General features: G+C 36.1%; 4 protein-coding genes across 6 annotated transcripts; 1 reads left to right on the forward strand and 3 right to left on the reverse strand.

Annotated features, from left to right (window-relative positions):
* Positions 1-527: 527 nt before the first annotated feature.
* Positions 528-2,634, reverse strand: LOC117123531. Its single transcript, XM_033269493.1, has 3 exons — positions 2,254-2,634; positions 1,704-2,138; positions 528-1,317 (listed from the first exon to the last, which is right to left on the reverse strand). Exons 1-3 carry the CDS (start codon positions 2,309-2,311, stop codon positions 1,100-1,102), a joined length of 711 nt encoding a protein of 236 aa, XP_033125384.1. The 5' UTR covers positions 2,312-2,634; the 3' UTR covers positions 528-1,099.
* A 994-nt stretch (positions 2,635-3,628) lies between these two features.
* Positions 3,629-7,551, reverse strand: LOC117123437. The gene is made up of 3 exons (XM_033269341.1): positions 7,429-7,551; positions 5,192-5,641; positions 3,629-4,623 (listed from the first exon to the last, which is right to left on the reverse strand). Exons 1-3 carry the CDS (start codon positions 7,505-7,507, stop codon positions 4,409-4,411), a joined length of 744 nt encoding a protein of 247 aa, XP_033125232.1. The 5' UTR covers positions 7,508-7,551; the 3' UTR covers positions 3,629-4,408.
* Positions 7,552-9,229: 1,678 nt separating this feature from the next.
* Positions 9,230-11,931, reverse strand: LOC117123443. Of its 3 annotated transcripts, none has more exons than XM_033269357.1 (4): positions 11,765-11,931; positions 11,340-11,432; positions 10,274-10,696; positions 9,230-9,723 (listed from the first exon to the last, which is right to left on the reverse strand). In XM_033269357.1, exons 2-4 carry the CDS (start codon positions 11,404-11,406, stop codon positions 9,506-9,508), a joined length of 708 nt encoding a protein of 235 aa, XP_033125248.1. In that variant the 5' UTR covers positions 11,407-11,432; positions 11,765-11,931; the 3' UTR covers positions 9,230-9,505. The 3 variants fall into 3 exon arrangements, with proteins under 3 accessions (XP_033125248.1, XP_033125246.1, XP_033125247.1); XM_033269355.1 differs by having other exon boundaries at positions 11,340-11,436; XM_033269356.1 differs by lacking the exon at positions 11,765-11,931 and having other exon boundaries at positions 11,340-11,469.
* A 4,130-nt stretch (positions 11,932-16,061) lies between these two features.
* Positions 16,062-17,951, forward strand: LOC117123450. Its single transcript, XM_033269365.1, has one exon. It carries the CDS (start codon positions 16,062-16,064, stop codon positions 16,647-16,649), a length of 588 nt encoding a protein of 195 aa, XP_033125256.1. The 3' UTR covers positions 16,650-17,951.
* The last annotated feature ends 213 nt before the right edge of the window (positions 17,952-18,164 follow it).

Consider the following 18,164-nt stretch of genomic DNA (forward strand, 5'->3'; position numbering starts at 1 on the left):
ATGTAAAATGGAAAACGGATTTGAAAATAAGTTAATTGGTTACATTGCATACTCTTTGTTTCTCGTTGTTTTATTTTTTAAAAATCGGTTTTGGAAGTTAGTTTCGACATTAAAATATCTATCAAATAACTAATAAAAATTCACCAAAATTCGTCATATATCTGTAGCTTCACCCGGTGCCCCCCCCCCTTCCCCAGACAAGTCGGGGCCTTTATCCCGCCGTAGGGGCCTTTATCCCTCCGTCGGGGCCTTTATTCCCCCACCCCTGTCGGGCAGATCCTGGAGCCATCACTAGTTTGAATGTCTTATTCACATTTAAAAGTAGTGTTTATTTGAAGGGAAAAAATGTTCAGTTTTCTGCCAAAACCATCTATTTTTGGTTTCTATGGGCCTGTTTCTACTGACCAGAAAGAACCATATAAATAAAGAGCATGTACACATCTTCACTAAAATCACTATGTATATTTTTAAAACAGTGAGCGAATTTTTGTACTCAATTTTTCAATAATTGCGATAAATGTGTCAGATATAAAAGTGAAACAAACGTGTATTGAGTGCATGTGTAATACATCAATTGCAGTAATCTAGGTCTACGTACTATACAGGTTATAGGACCTTGCGTAGTTTATAAACTGCAAACAAATTTTGAGCAATTTGGAAACTGCTCAACAATTTTCTTGCATCTTTTCGATTTTTGTGCATTTTTTTAAATGTCAAATACGACACATTTATGGATAACGTAGGCCTATACACGGCACATTGTGCTTATATACAGTAATGTGCTTTGGGTAATAACCAGGTGGAAGTTTACTGACAATCTAAATGTATTCGCTTACGGTTCCATTTATATATTTTCAATAAATAATAAATCACATTCATAACATTTTTTAATAAATTATAATATTTATTTATATTATAGTTCTACACATCTTTAATTGAAACTATAGACGTAAGTTAAACTCCTTCATTTCATTTAGAATTAGCCCCCTATTTCTAATTTTGTACGGGTTTGCTGACTATTAACTAAGCTATCTTAGTTTTGCAAACTTTTTTGAAATGTTTTATCGATGGCCTTGTTGATTTCTACAATAGGCCAGAATTAGACCCACAATCGAGTATAATAAAATTGTGTATTTTCTATCAAGTCTGATTTAACCTGGCATCCTCCAACTTCGTCATATTTAAACGCAAGGCATCCATCGTCTTTAAAACATTTCAGCGCACATCTAAAGCAATGGGCACTCATTTTACCAACAGCATCGTGATGACGACATCTAGCGAGTGACTGCGTCGTTTGGAAATAAGCTGAGTTTTGACCTAAAAGAGAAAATATAAACAAATATCATGTTAAGATATTGTTTGTTGATCGGTGGGATATGGGATATATTCCACTTTCTGCTTTAAAATACTTGATAGGCCTACATTATAGTTCTTCTGTAAAGTCTAACTTTAGAAAATACAGTTTTTCATAAATACCGCTAGTGAATTAGTTATTTAGTATGGTTAATTTTTTTTTAACCCAACATTTGTATTCATGAGTAGGCCTAGTTGTTGTTAGCTTCGCTCCATAAAACACATACGATTTGATGTTCTGATTTATTACCTATCGTTTATGGTTTTTCAAACACTCAATATAATTTATCAGATAAAAATGTTGGTGTCAACATAGTGAGATCTTATTATTCATCCATGATGTTACTTACTGATGCTAAGGTGTTTTTCACAAATGTATCCGTATGTGCTATAGATGCTGTTAGTGAGGTCTCTGTCCACATTGGCATCAGCAAACTTGCCATTCGCAGCTTTTATTCGCACACCACAATGGACGGAATCTTGTTCATTAGGATCAGATGGAATCCAGTTTATCTCACCCTCATATGCTTCTCCAGTTTCCCAGATCCAGTTTGCGCTAATGTGTCTGTCAAATCCAGGTTGTCGGGATAACCCGATTGCGTACATACCATTGTGACAGTTTGTCGCCAAAAACTCCAGTAGTGCAGCTGATTCACCCGCTGTATTGAGGCTCACAAGTTGTCTGCCAGACGACTTGCAGATGCTGCTGACATCCAACCAACTAAGTGACGCAGTTATCCTAACGACTTTGTAGTTCGATGAGCTATAGCTGAAGTCGGTGCAAGCTATGGACGTTTAAAACAAAATACCAAAATTTTACTGCTTTACGGTGTCGACGTTGACCGAGTGAGCACATGCTATGACGTTCCATAAATAAATGGTTTATTTGATTATACTTACAAGATATATAGGTAATGTACATTGCTACTCCAGCAATGTAACACAGTAATCGGCACATCTCTTCAGTAGGCTTAACAGGTTGCACCTTCTTCCTCGGTCAACTCTGCGCTGTCCAATGGTTTTTAAATGTTGTAGGGTCTTTCCCGGAAACAGTGACTTGTCACACTCAGGCCTACTTAGGAAATATCGTTACCATCTAACCACAGTGAGTGAGGGAATTACGGTTAGATTTTTTATACAAACCACTTCATTCAATGACTGACATTTTAAAATGGGAGTGCCATGACAATGGTTGCATCCAATCACAGTACAATAACGATAGGTTGCGTTTCAAGGGTCTTCGATGACTGAATGCTCTAATTAAATCAAGAAACTGCTGCAGTGTATAGGTTGTGATCCATGTTTAAAAATACAATCAATTTCTTTAAAGGAGACTCTATAGTGAAACCATATCCACTTAATATACTGTTTCTTCACTCAGTGTGTAAACCTTATTGATTTGTAAGTTAACAGTAGCAGAGAGGGGAAGGGTGCGGTTCAAGATCCCCGGGCTCCGCCATGCGAGCCCATGGCACTAGGGTAAAAGAGTGATAAACATGTTGCATCTAATTTTGACGAATAGTTAAATTAAACATTAAAACATAAAAGACTAGATTTGGAGACCCTTCGCCTCCAGATCCCCACTTTCGGTCACGGGACCCACAAACCCCCGGCACGTCAGTTTGTTACTAAGGAAAAGTGTTATGTAATGATTTGCTTATAAAATAGCGTTAATGGTTCAATAGGTTAATTGCACGATGTCTAGAAAATGGACTGTCATTGAACTACTAATTGGTAGAATAATTAAAATAGAAATACACACAGAGAGACCAAAATGTTGCGCAGTTTGTTAGATATGAACATTTTTTGAATACTATTTGTGATGAACAAAGGGTGTGCGCAGTCAATAATTGCGGTAAAATGAAGGTGATTCAGAAGTATGTATATACGCATGAAGTGGCCGTGCAATACATTCATTACATTAAATTCTACAGGTTATACGATCTTGCGCAGTTTAGAAACTGTGCGAACACATTTTGAGCAGTTTGTAAACTGCACAACAATTCTTGGGTATTTTCAATTTTTGTGCATTTTTTTTAAATGTTCGGTTGAATAAATATAAATATAAATATAATATAAATATAATATGAATAACGTATACAAACGGCACATATTTTGTGCATATAATTGATTTGTGCCCTACTTCGTGTGATTAGCCAGGGGGAGTTAACTGACAATCTTCATGCATTCGCTTACGATTCCAACTATATAGTTTCTATAAATATAAATCAAAATCATGAAATTTTAAAATAACTTACGATATTTAAATATATTATAGCTTTAACATCTTTTATTGAAACTCTAAAATAAGTTAACAAACTCCTTCATTTCATTCAGAATTAGCCTATACCTTTGTACTTTAGTACGGTTTTGCTGAGCTATGTCTTAAGCTATCTGAGTTTTGCAGCTTTTCAATAAGATCTGAGTTATTCGAAGTGTTTGGTTGGTCTACACACGTACACACATGATTGATAGATAGCCAGTGGTTTACTACATTGGGATTAGGGAGCGCACACCGCCTTCCCCACTCAAAAAGTAAAAGGTCGCTCCCAGTGCCGTAGCCAGGATTTTCAAGCAGTGCAGGACGGTATCAGGGTGGACCCACTTTACGTGTAAGTTCAATAATGTGGACCCATTTTCTTAAAAGTTGACCCATTTTACGCAAAAATATAAAAAATCTGGACCCATTTTCTTAAAATTTAACCCATTTTAGGCTAGATAATATATAAATAGTGGACTCATTTTACGCATAAAATAGCATAATTTGGAGCCATTTATTAAATTGTGGGCCCATCATTTGTGGACCCATTAGAAAAAGTGTGTGGGACTGTCCCAATGCTACGGCATTGGTCGCTCCCCCAGCTGCCATCTCCCCAATGAATTTCGTTAGCAAAAAACTTACGCCCAAGTGGTTAAAGATTACCTCAATTCACCTTAATCATCGATCCTAATTTAATCTTCGATCCTCCCCACCCCACACACAAACACACCAGCCCTGCTTGTCAATCAGCCACGGTAAACGGATTTATATGCCTAGTTATTTTTTAGGTCTACATTAGACCCACAATCGAGTATAATAATGCGCATTTTCCATCAAGTCTGATTTAACCTGGCAACCTCCACCATCGTCATATTTAAACGCAAGGCATTCATCATCTTTGAAACATTTAAGTGCGCATCTAAAGCATTGAGCACTCATGGTACCAATAGAATCGTGATGACGACATCCAATGAGTTGCTGCGTCGTTTGGAAATAAGTTGAGTTTGGACCTTAAGAGAAAAAGGAAATCTTGACATTATTATCATCATTATTACTGGAGGTGTATAGTGTGGGGTGTGGTTTGCGTAAACTAAATGAAATTAAACTATATTGTCAGGGCTCAGTACTCACAAACTGGAGATTTTGCTGCGAGAGCAGACACTCCGATATCGGACTAACTAAATAGATGTAATTTTTGTTCTCTCTGAGACTACAAGGCAACGACGATTTTCTCAGACACCACTAGTATTCGCGAACTGACGTTGCGTCGGGTAGGTGCACACGTATGTCTACCAACGGTCAACGTGCTTGGTGCCATCCTTTATCTAGACCACTTATTTATTAATGGGAGAGAGACAAACATATAAAGTGTTTTCCCAAGGACTCGAGCTCGGTTGGAAGCTAGCTATGCTCCGATATTCTTCATTCATAATCCTACTATTTACAAATACCCCCAGCCCTGTCACGAGAAAACAGGTAGAGAATGATTACTGTACTTATTAGGTCGAGTGCTTCATTCTTTAAAACAAGGTAAATTCGACACTCAAGACATTGGATATAATTTGAAATGTTACTTACTAACGTGTTTTTCACAAATGTATCCATATGTTCTATACCAAGTTTTAAGGTCACCGTGTACATTGCAGTCACGGAACTTGCCATCCTCAATATTGATTCGTACACCACTACGTACTGCATTTGGTTCGTTAGGATCTGATAATACCTGTATATTCCAAGGTATCTCACCCTGATATGCTTCTCCAGTTTCCCAGATCCAGTTTGCACTTATATCTCTCCTAAGCCCAGACTTTCGGGATAACCCAATTACATACAGACCACTTGGACAATTTTTCGTCAAAAAATCTAGAAGAGCAGCCGATTCATCCGCTGTATTGAAGCTCACAAGTTGTCCACCAGACGACTTGCAGATGCTACTGACTTCTAACCAAGTAATAGACGTAGTTATCCTTCCAACTTGGTAGTTCGATAATTGATAACTGAAGTCAGTGCAAGCCATGGACGTGAAAGCTAAAAAGTCAAGATAAAAATGATAAAAAGAATGATACTACTTTGTTTGACCAGCACTACAGATGGTTCAGTATCATTCCATAAAAAAGTAACGAGCATTATTCCGATTTATATAGGTCAATATAGAACCTGTCATCGGCTACCGCTTGTTTTATTATAGGCCTGGAATTTTTTGGCTCCTAAGATTAGCTGTTGTATACAGTGGCGTAGAAAAATATTTTTCATTGGGTGGGGGGGGGGGGGATTGGCGTGTTAGCAGGCGTAGGGGGTAGGGGGCAGACTGCCCCTCCCCTGACGGTTTTTACCGGGCTGACCAAGCCGTCGTACCGGCTGGGTAATAAGGGAAAAGAAAGAGGGAGGAGAAGGAAAGAGAAAGAAGAAGAAAAGAAAAGGAAAGGAAAAGAAAAAGAGGAAGATATCATAATGACCAGACTCACAACACCCTGCAACCCCTTCTCCACTTCAAAAACTGTCATAACTCCTTTGATTTATGCAGCCGGATAGCATAACCCCAGGGGGACAAAGGGAAATATCTATCTTTAGAAAATCTTTCACACCCCTTTATAAATGCCCTTTTCATCCCCTGAAATTGCCTAAAAATCTCAAATGGGCAAATTTCCTCTAAAAATTGCACATTTTAGGGAGTTTTGATCAATTCCGACGAAATTAGAATTAAAAACACAAAAAAAGGGGGGGGGGAATGGGAAAATATCAATCTTTGGAAAAACTTTCTCCACCCCTTGATAAATGCATCCTCTGAAAGTGTCTAAAATTCTCAAATTCTTCGCGCGCATTTCTTGTGACGGTAGGCCAATTTCCTCTGTAAATTGAACATTTTAGGAAGTTCTTATCAATTCCGACGAAATTATAATTTTTTTTTCGCGCATTTCTTAGGGTTTTTTTTTAGGTTTATCCTTTTAAGTTATTTAAACACATAATAGTCCTAAACTCAAGAAAGAAAAGGTTTAGATCGTTTTAACCTAAAAGAAGGGCCTCAATGGAGTGTATATAAAACGAAGACCCTTGAAAATTTCACAAACATACGCCCAAAAAAAATTCGTAATAGAAAAAATGGGGTCTTCGTTTTGGGGTCTTCAGTCTTTAATGTGTATATTGATGGTGAAAGAATATGTTTGTAATAAATAAAACCATGATGAAAATGCTTATATATTTTTGCGACGTGGGGAGGGGAGGGGGTGTGATTGCCCATGAGCCCCCGCAGGCGCCGCTGGGAGGAGAAGCTGTCCGACAAGAGGTCTGAATATTTCCGACAGACGCCAGCGGGTGAGACCTTGCTGGGGTGTCCAGAAGGCTAAGCACCGAGACAATTTTGGTTTTCAGATTATTTACACAGTTGGCCATTCACTTCGAGACCACCTTTATGACCTGAAAGTATAGGGTGGTGTCGGGGTTCGGTCTCCAATTTAGATTGAATATCGTTCTTTGAAAAGGTGGCCCGAATTAGAAGGGTCTCGGAATTGAGTGGTCTCGAATTGGAGGATGAACTGATATTTATGCCCACAAAATTAAACATACTTGGTCGGGCAAATCATGGCCGACGGGAGGGCGGATTGACGTGTCTGACTGGGAAGGGAAAGTCACACTGCTCTGGAGAAACTATCAGGTTAAACGAGATCGATAAGTAATGCTGCAATCTTTTCTATACAATCGCAACTTTATGGACACCAGGCTTACAAAACTATGAGAGTTAATATTTACATATCCCTGTGTGCGCCAGAAATAAAATAGGCCTAACATTCTATATAAGCAAGTAAAAGATTACTTACTGAATATACAAGTAACATAGATTGCTACTCCAGCAATGGATTTGAGTAAACAGAACATCATTAATGCTGTACTTTTCATTCTACAGTACCTTTCTTAGCACGGACACGAGCGCCTCAGAAAATTGGAAACGAGGCCTGGCCGGGCACGCTTACGTATATTATAGATAATGGGAAATCAATACCATCAAACTACAGTGTGCGAATCAATTACATTTAGATTTTTATACAGACCACTTTATTCAAAATGATTGACATTTTAACACGGGAATGCCATGACAACTGGTAGCATCCAATCATAGTGCGGCAGCGATCGTTTTTATTACTTTCATGGGTCAAAGTAGTTGAAATTGATTGAATCAAGAATAAAATGTAGTCTGTCATGCAATTTCATGCCTAATGTAATTTGTTTAATTTCTATTCACAGAATTTGGCTGCGTTAAAGGTTATGAAAAATGATGATGTTGCTTATGATTATATGATTATGTTGTTGTATACTAATTTGAGTCTTTTAAAACTATGTAATCATACACTAATTTGAATAAGGACTAAATCTACCGTCCAGATGATTGCACAGCTCTGGAAGAAATATATATTAATGGTGCCATAGCACCTTTCTTTTAAATGTCTTACCATATTGGCATATATATATTAATGGTGCTATAGCACCTTTCTTTTAAATGTCTTACCATATTGGCATATATATATATTAATGGTGCTGTAGCACCTTTCTTTTAAATGTCTTACCATATTGGCATATATATATATTAATGGTGCTATAGCACCTTTCTTTTAAATGTCTTACCATATTGGCATATATATATTAATGGTGCTATAGCACCTTTCTTTTAAATATCTTACCATATTGGCATATATATATATTAATGGTGCTATAGCACCTTTCTTTTAAAGGTCTTATTATATTGGCATATTTTGAGTTCCTATTTACGCCCATTAAAATGTCGTAAATAACAATTTTAATTTAAACATTTTAGCATGTATTATATAATCCATTTTTTACCATATTCTTTAACAGTAGACCTCTTTTGCTCTAAAATTGTACACAAAATTATTATTATTGGCTCAAGTAATTTGACTTCCGCTTGCAAAGGTCTTTCAAAAATTATAGTAAAGCATTTGGCCGGGCTTCACAGAACGATTACTTAAAATAATTATACTCATGGGCAGACCCATAGGTGATGATAGTCGTCTACGTCCGGACTGCCCCCTCCCCAACACATGTTAGAGTGTTTTTTAGCTGGCAGAAAAGAGCGTACAGATGTTGGGCAAATAGTCGGCAGCTTTTATTCTTCTTTAGGGTTGGGGTCATTTATGAGAATAATTTTCAGGCTAACACTATTGTTGACTTTAAGTCTCTCAAAATGGGAGAGTTACAAGACAGAAGACGGTTCCCCAAGCCATTTAAACTTATGCTATTTATACAGGAGTTCACTGCTTTCTGCACCCCCTCCTGCAAATATTTGGGCCCACACCAGTACCCGACAGCCTCATCGCGACACAGAACGAAATGAACAATTAGAAATACATGGGGTTTTTTTTCTCAGTTATGTTACGGTACTGCACAGTATGAAAGCTCAGCTTGTTCGTGGTATCCTTTTTCAGTCTTACACAACATTATTATATTTATACTTTGTACGTTTACATTTGTGTGAAATACATATTATTCTATCTTCAGACTTCATATCAAGATGTGAAATCCAACAAACTATAATCATGTACATTTAATGAGACATTGTATATAAGTGCCTTCTATTTATTTTTATAAATGATAAAGATAAGTAAGTTAGAGTAATTTATACGATGAATCTTATACACAGGCCTGTAACACCTCGTATTCTGAGTTGTTATATTTCTGATTTAGTAGCCGACGGTTGTATTTACAAACGTTCTTTAAGACCACTGATGAGTTGTTAGTAGTTGCTCAGTACGATCATAAGGATTTAATATTAACTAGATACGCTGTTGGTTTATGATGCTATAGTAAGCACGTATTGTGTAATAGGACATTTTAGCCACGATAAACAAGGTTAAAGACGTTATTATGTGCTGCTGGCCTACATTAGACCCACAATCGAGTATAATAAAGTTCTGTATTTTCCATCAAGTCTGATTTTACCTGGCATCCTCCAACATCGTCATATTTAAACGCAAGGCATTCATCGTCTTTGAAGCATTTAAGTGCGCATCGAAAGCATTGAGCACTCATCGCACCAACAGCATCGTGATGACGACATCCAGTGAGCGGCAGCGTCGTTTTGAAATAAGTTGAATTTTGATCTTGAAGAAAACAGGGAGACAGTCATATTCTGATGAATTAAATTTTTATTTTGTCGACAAAATAGATTTTGACAAAATAATTCTGTCTTACGAACTTATAAAATGTTTTTTTTTTTTCCTTGACAGAATAGTAAATATCCCAAATGACGCCCGTGTATAGGTTCATAAAATGTGATAAAGAAGTATGTATTAAAAGATATATTTATGTTTTTATTATTGTTCTACAAATAACACTATCATATAATACATTATAGTTCCTGAAATATTAAATATCCTACTATATTACTACAGTAAATGCATTACTTTTACCTGTTTAGTTATGTCATTATTTACCAACACAAAAATAGGTTCGACACTAAATACGATAATGCTTTTGTGCTCAAAGCGGTTAAAGCTACTAAACAGGGGCTTCCACACTTTTTCTTGTCATAGTCATAATTTCACTAAGATTTTATGGATAAAAGTCGTATGGGAATGATATGTTTACAGGGATTGGCTATGTCGTATGGAAACTTTGATATAATTTCCGAGTTATAAAGATGTTACTTACTGACGTGTTTCTCACAAATATATCCACGTGTAGTAGTCTTGCTGAGATCCCTGGTTGCACTGAAGTCACGGAAATTTCCATTCTTCGAAAGCATTCGTACTACACAATGTTTCGAATTCGAACAACCAGGATCTCGCCCCTCCCAATTAATCTGCCCCTCATACGCTTCTCCCGATTCCCATATCCAATTTGCACTTACGTACCTATCAAGACCAGGCTGTCGGGATAACCCGATTGCGTAAATACCAACGTGACAATTTGTTTGCAGAAAATATAATAGAGCAGCATATTCATCTGGTGTATTGAGGCTCACAAGCTGTCCGCCAAAAGATTTGCAAATACTGTTGACATCCAACCAAGTAAGTGGCGCAGTTATGCTCCGAACTTCGTAGTTTGTTGAGTTATAGCTGAAGTTAGTGCAAGCTATAGAAGAAAAAGCCATTCATAAGAAATATTTCGATAAATGGTTTTTTGTCCTGCCATTAGGCCCTACAATATGGTCAGTGAATCACACAACCTCAGTTATCACAGAGACTGTAATGGGATGAGACGTACTGGATCTTATATTCCCACATGTGCCTAAATATGCTTTGTCCTATACTTCAAGAGGTAATAATTTGTTTTATCCCTATAATAAAGCCAGGCGCACAATTCGTCGTACGACTTTCGGTAAACGAATGCAGGCTCCACGATCTGCTGATCGTTGGTCAGTCGGAGCGGATGGTCAATAAAAACGCTTTGTTTCGCGCGCGTCGTCGCCGCTGTGTGACGGGTGTCAATGTGTTATACCTATGCATGCACACCGTCGCCGTTAAGCCTGGTTTTCATAAAATCTTTGCACTGCTATCGCTACATTGTCTTGTTCAGTCAAGAAATTTGCGTTATATGAGAAACCAAAGAACAACAAATAATCAACTGGGATCGAGTTTTTTTTTCTACCGCTCCCACTTTCCCAAAAAAAGCTACTTCCCTAAAGAGGCATTATTATTAATATCACTTAAAATATACACTATAATTACTTCTATATAGGCCTATAGAAGCAAATAAAGGTTGTTTGAATACTTACGGGATATACACGTAATGTACATTGCTATTCCAAAAATAAGTGTTTGGAACATCGTTTTAGTAAACATTTTATCTCTATACCTCTCTGTCCACTCTGCCTTTTAAAAAAATACCGATTAAACACACTCAGGTTAGGCAAGCAATCCACAAGTGAAAATTTGATCTTCACACAATTTTTATCTTGCTAGTATGATGTGATCCAACTTTCAGATAGTATTTCGATAATGCAGTTGGTTTATAAAAAGGTCATACTGTAATGTAAAGATTTTACAACTCACTGAGTAATGATAATTATATGTAATAAGCACTGCAAGATAATTATATGGTGACTTACGAGGCGCCAAATGCACTTTCATTAGTTAACAAAATTATAAACATATAATTCATTATTAATATATAATTCAGCATTTGTTCATTCATACATACTTAGTTTTGCCTCTAACAATTATGTCGTTGCTGTTCTAATTTTATTTGTACTTTTTGGAGTTGATTTGGAGAGTATTAGATTTAATTTCCGATTTCGTCTATCTCGTTAAAAAAAAATAAGCACTGCAAGAAAGAGGGTGGGGGAGGCGAACTAAAGTGAGAGAGGGGTTCCAGAAAGTGAACAAAAACCATATCTAAGTTGGTCCCCAAAAACGCTGTGTCCAAAAATATAATTCACAAAAGTAGGCCTACAATAAAATTGTTAACATTAATATACATTTTCTATAAATAAAAATATATTTATCATAAGAAAATATTGAATTTAAATACACTATGAAAATTTATCTGACCGGGTATAAAATATTATGTGGAAGTTTCACCTTAGCAGCCAGTGTTGGCAAAAGTGGGGAGGAGGATATATTTAATTAGGTCGGAAGAGATCTTACTTTAAAAACCTGTTATAGCCCTAGTTTCATTTTCTGTGTGTGTTTCAAGTTTTGCGTACAAAAAAATAAAGCAGAAGAAATTACTAGCCCAATAAACGTTGCTTAGATGTCTGTTTTATATTACTTGCAGAAGTGGAACTCTCATAGGCTATTCTTTTTCTTTGCCAATTTATTTTTCTAAATTTATGCCCATGAAATTTATATCAATTCGAAATTTAAATATGTTGAAGCTTGCGGTACACCACGTAAGTAGTTCTGAAAAGAACTGTTGTAGTTGAGAAAGTCTCGACGTTTCGATTGAGAAGCTCGTCTTCAGGAGAATAATAATATCTGCAGACACTCCAAACAGGGAAATACTTATATGTTTGGGTAGAGAGGCTGGATGGTGATAAACTGACCAATGGTTGAAAGGCTAAAAGACAAGTTGGATGGTGATTGGATGGATAAACTGACCAATGAGAAGACTGCTAGTGAAAGGCTAAAACAAAAGCCATTGTTCACGAAAACAAAACAAAAGGGTGGGGACGCCCAAACAAAGCCATGTTTCCAGGGCGGGAATGTGGATGGGAACGACCAAAAAAAACAAAAAACAAAGGCATAGTTCCAGAAGGCGGGAAATGGTGGGGCTTCGCTAGGTCCGATTAAACATGGACAGCCAAATATCGCTAATGACAAATCCGATGTCTTGATGTACAGTATTTGTGTTTGTGAATTTCGATGGCTTCTCTAGTCCTTCTGGAGTGCCAAGATGGTACGGTGGCTATTAGTTCCAGCCGGAGTTTTTCAGTTACCCTATCAAGAAGATCAAGATCATGGCATGGCCTTGGTGTTCCTTGAGCCTAGTGCGGAGATCTCGTCCTGTTTCACCAAATGTAAACCTTCCCACATTCGCACGGGATCCGATAAACAACTCCTGGTTGATTCTGTGCTGATGGTTTGTCCTTGTGCGTTTGTAGAGGTTCGGGATAGTTTCGAAATTTACGATGTCGTCACGCTGTGGCGGCATTTTATTGGATTGGACGTATGTTGATTTGGGTAGTACTGTCATTAATCGTATTATTATTAACATTGCTGTTATTTTTTTGACATTAACCAACCGACGCTGTAAGCCCTATATTAAATACCGTTTCTGTTATACATGGCCTATCTGTTAATTTTTGTATTTTTTCATTCAATTACCTCATTAATCATACTACCTTAGGCATACTAAGGTGGATTAGGCCTAGCTTGTAATAGGGGATACAATGGGGGTATGTAGGAGACCCTGATGGGGGCGTAGGGGAAAAAGTGTGATATGAGATGATTTTATCTAGCGTGATTTTTTTGTGTGTTTCGAACATTTACAATGAGGGGAGACTGAGCGCGATGGGAGTTTTGTGCCTCACCCCGCAGCCCTTAGATACGCTAAACTGGTCTTATTTTTATCAGGCTGCTATCTGGTTAGCAATTAATATTTTTGTTGTAGGCCTATAGGATAGTTTCTTGCGTCCGCTTGGCGACGGTCTAGGCCTAATCGTTGTGCTAACCACCGTCTTATTAAAGTAAAAGGCGTTTTAAAGAAGGATAGTCTGCACGAACATCATTCCTCGATAATTAACGTACTGTCTATCGATCTCAGGTGGTGGTCTCAAACAGGAAAGTAGGTCCAATGAAAATACGTTACATTGTCATTCCATGATTGTTGTTTTATTTACTTGGTTAGTGCAGGAAGAAATTTATTTATTATAATTAGTAATATTTTTATTTGGTTACAGCATAGAGAAAATAGAACGTTCTATTTTCTCTATGGTTACAGCCCTATGTGCTACAATAAAGTCAAGCAGCGAAGTGACAAAAAATAGCTTCGTCTTTTGCATATTTGTCTTTTTGTAGTAAGTTATGTCATGGAGAAAATAAAATATTTTATTTTCTTATGTCATGGAGAAAATAAAATATTTTATTTTCTCCATGGTTATGTGAAGGGAGCACGGAACGCGTACAATGCGCAATTTAAAGTAGCCCTTATTCGCCAAATAATTAATTAGCGTAATTAGTTAATTAATTATATAAATAATTTCGTGGGGTACGTGTCCCACATTTCTTTCATCGATTATACATAGGCCTAAATTAAATATTAAGCAATGAGATACTTAATGTATCATTTTCCATATGAGTTCAGTAAAATAGGGCCGACTTAATTTACTTAATTTTTTCTTTCAATTTTATCTTTCGTTAACACATTTTTAAATTAATTTAACTTTCTTCATCGCCTTTCTCTACAACCAACACTTAAAATACGCCATAAATACCATTAAATTATTTATGGCACTCCGGCCTGCTTCGGGTTTCGAACCTTTTACCTTTACTATTAAATTAAACCTAACTAGTATCTATATAAAAAATAATAAATAAATAATGCTTTTTGTACTCCTGTGTCTTAGTTTGCTCATGTTTGCTTTACATCTCATGTTTAAAAACCTTCTCCTGCGTTATATTCTTTATCATACATTTTTGTATTTTCTATATCTTAATAAAAGTACTGTAATTAAATTATCATTTACAAACTATTGTTGTTTCCAATTTTTTGTAATTTTTAATGATTTATCATCTTTGTATACTGTATATTAAATGGTATGAATACTGTTTAAGAGAAAAGAAAAAGAAACTTAAAAAGCCAATGGATCTGTAAGCAAGTCATCAATGTCGCTATCCTCATCATCACCAATGTCTATGATGTTCTCAAATGATAGTTCAACACTAGTTGTTTCCACATTCTTGCAATTTACAAGAATGTTCCGCTTTTATTTCATCAAAATACCATACAAGAATGTTCCACTTTTATTTCATCAAAATACCATCATTCATATAGTAAAGCAATGATATAGGTAGTTACTCAATGTATCATTTCAGATTCAATAACATTTATTACATAATGGTCAAATTTAGTAGTTAAAGTACTTAACTTACTTAAATTTATCTTTCAATGTTATCTTTCGTTATTGACACATTTTATAAATTTTAATCTTCCTTCTTTGTCTTTCTCTACAATACAACCAACACTTAAAATATTCCATAAATACAATAGAAATAAATTTAACAAATAATTACATAAATAATGCTTTCCGTACTCCTGTGTCTTAGTTTGTTTACATCTTATGGTTAAAAATTGCTTATCGTCTCATTCGGTCTTGTGCGTTAAGTTCTTTATGTTCTATATTTTAATAAAGGTACTGTAATTAAATTTTCCTCATCATCAACTTCTTCATAAATACTATAGAAATAAAATCTAACAAATAATTACATAAATAATGCTTTTCGTACTCCTGTGTCCTGCTTTACATCTTATAGTTAAAAATTGCTTATCTTCTCGTACGTTAAGAAAGTTCTTCATGTTACGTTACATTTTTGTATTTTCTATATTTTAATAGTACTGTAATTAAATTATCCTCATCATCAACTTCTTCGCCTTTCTCTAAAATACGCCATAAATACAATTAAAAATTAAATCTAAAAAATATTTACATAAATAATGCTTTCCGCACTTCTGTGTCTAATACCCAATTCACACGTGCAGAAATCTTAACAAATGTAACCAAAAGTAACATTTTACGGCATGTGTGAAAGTACCTCCGTGTAATATCCTTGTAAAATTTCGGAGCGTCTCGGTAATCTTTACCAGCCTCGCTGAGGCTGGTAAAGCTTCCGAGATGTAACATGGATGGATCTGCGCATGCGCAGGGATTTCAACACAACAACAATCTACTGTTTCACAGGGTAGAATATTTGCAAACTACAGTATTTTATTATCGAGTATCTTACGGAAGTCAGTGATGATGGGTACAGTACCACCACTGTCTCTTATACCCATCTAGATGTGTATAAGAGACAGCTTTCAGCGTTTTCTCAAGGTTCTTCACAGTACTTCTCCGAATATTCTTACCATTTCCTGTCCATTTGATTGGTCTCCTTCATCTGTCGGCCATATTGTACGCTTTGAATGCTTAAAAGAATTGAAACTCGCACGATACTGGGCTTTGCGTGGTATGCAACAGGAAGAGCTGACAACTTTACTCCAAACTTTACTCCATTTAGAAAGACTTACTATTGAAGTCTGGATTCCCATACAACACAACCAGCACCATTTTAAGATTGTGTCAAAATCATTGAAATATCTAGACATTAGAAAATGTAATGGATTCTACCTATCTGATCTAGATTTACCTAATTTGGAAGTTTTACGAGAGGTTAAGTGTTACGTTGGACCGTTGATCATGTCAGAATCCCTAAAGGTGCGATGCCTCTTGGACGTATTAAGAGCTGGTGCACCTAAATTGAATACTTTGAACGATTTGAAACTGTTACCAATATGGAAGAGTGGTGATGCATATGAATGTTTATTGAAGGAATTAAACCGGTCATGTCAGTGCGTGAATCACACTAGCTCATGCATCGTCTATTAATTTAATATTATCTATTTAGGGAGCATTCGGTTGGATGTCTACGTTAAGGTCTAAGATGTAATCATCTGTGCATGTGACGAAGTTGTGGCTCATTATCGTCTGAACTTTAGGACTAAGTGTGGCCCAATTCTACATTGTGCAGAGACTCTGGTTTAAAGAAAATCCCTTCCACAGTTAACCAACATGCAAATCGAAGCTCCCTAATATAACTCATCCCCCGAAAATTAACCCGTCTTCCACAAATTCATAATAGAATATTTGCATGTTTGTTACTACAGTATTTATTATCGAGTATCTTACGGAAGTCAGTGATGATGGGTACAGTACCACCATGCGCAGCAGAATACAATTAGATGTGTTAAGAAAACTCATTCAACCAGGTCTCCCGGAAGAGAATTCTTCCAACATGGGACCCCTGTTTGTTTTAGGTGGGATACGATTGGGTTAGGGGTTACTGATATCTTATAATGCCATATTGTATACATTTTAAGCATTTAACCATCACATTACTACACTGTTTACATTCACCATTAAAATTTTATTTTCTCCTCCGTCTAGATGTTTTTGGCAAAACTATTTGCTAAATAAGAAAACAAAATTTTATTTTTCATTGCCCTCCTCTGACTTTATTTTTCTCCTGATGTCGGTCAGAGCAATCTTACCGAAACGTCGAGACAACCAACCAGTGGTTTTTACCTTAATAAAAACCATATTATTTTATTTACACATGGTGTACCGGAAATTTGTTATATGTTTAAGTTTGTGAAACAAGGTATGAAACAGTCTTGCTTTACCAATATATAGTCAGAGGTTTTATTGAATAAACTTTGTTAATTTCAATACCTGTAATAATATTGCCTTGCTGTTTTGCTTTTCCAACAAATCTGTATTTATTTTAAATACTTTTTCTTTTCTTTAAGAGTCAATGCGCCTCGGAATAGCACGCTAGATAGATGGGGCATTATAGGTGCTGTTTTATTGTTGTTGTTGTTTTGTTGTTATTAATTTCCAGTTTGCAAATGTACAGTTTCAAAATTAATATTTTTATGAAGTGTAGATTAATTGGGGTTTTAAAAATAAAGATACTGATATATAGGCCTAACTCTAGTTTATGAAGTTGACTTTTGAACAAATATATTCATCAATGAAAAGCTTATCTATATTATACGCACAGGAGACACTATACTGTATTTGTTGATGCATGTCATAAACAATACCCAGTTTATAGTAAAACATATTCAAGTTTCAATTTTCATTGACATTGTTGATTAATGTGCACACAAAATACACACACATAAAGGTAAAGGTAGGAGAATAACCTACTTGCAGCGCCATTGTGCTGAATTGCGTATGGGCGTGGTCTGTGACTACCTCAGCCGCCGTAGAGGCTCTATACTGTATATTCAAATTAGGTGAGCTGTGTAGCACCGTAAACACAGTATAAACAAGTGGATAAATAATAGCAGTGCTCAAAATTAGGGACAAGAGGTTATAATCGTATCAAGCCCTTTAACG

Source organism: Anneissia japonica, unplaced genomic scaffold, assembly GCF_011630105.1.
Source record: "Anneissia japonica isolate Jap-2015-1 unplaced genomic scaffold, ASM1163010v1 scaffold287717_len1600092_cov198, whole genome shotgun sequence".
Taxonomy (NCBI): Eukaryota; Metazoa; Echinodermata; class Crinoidea; order Comatulida; family Comatulidae; genus Anneissia; species Anneissia japonica.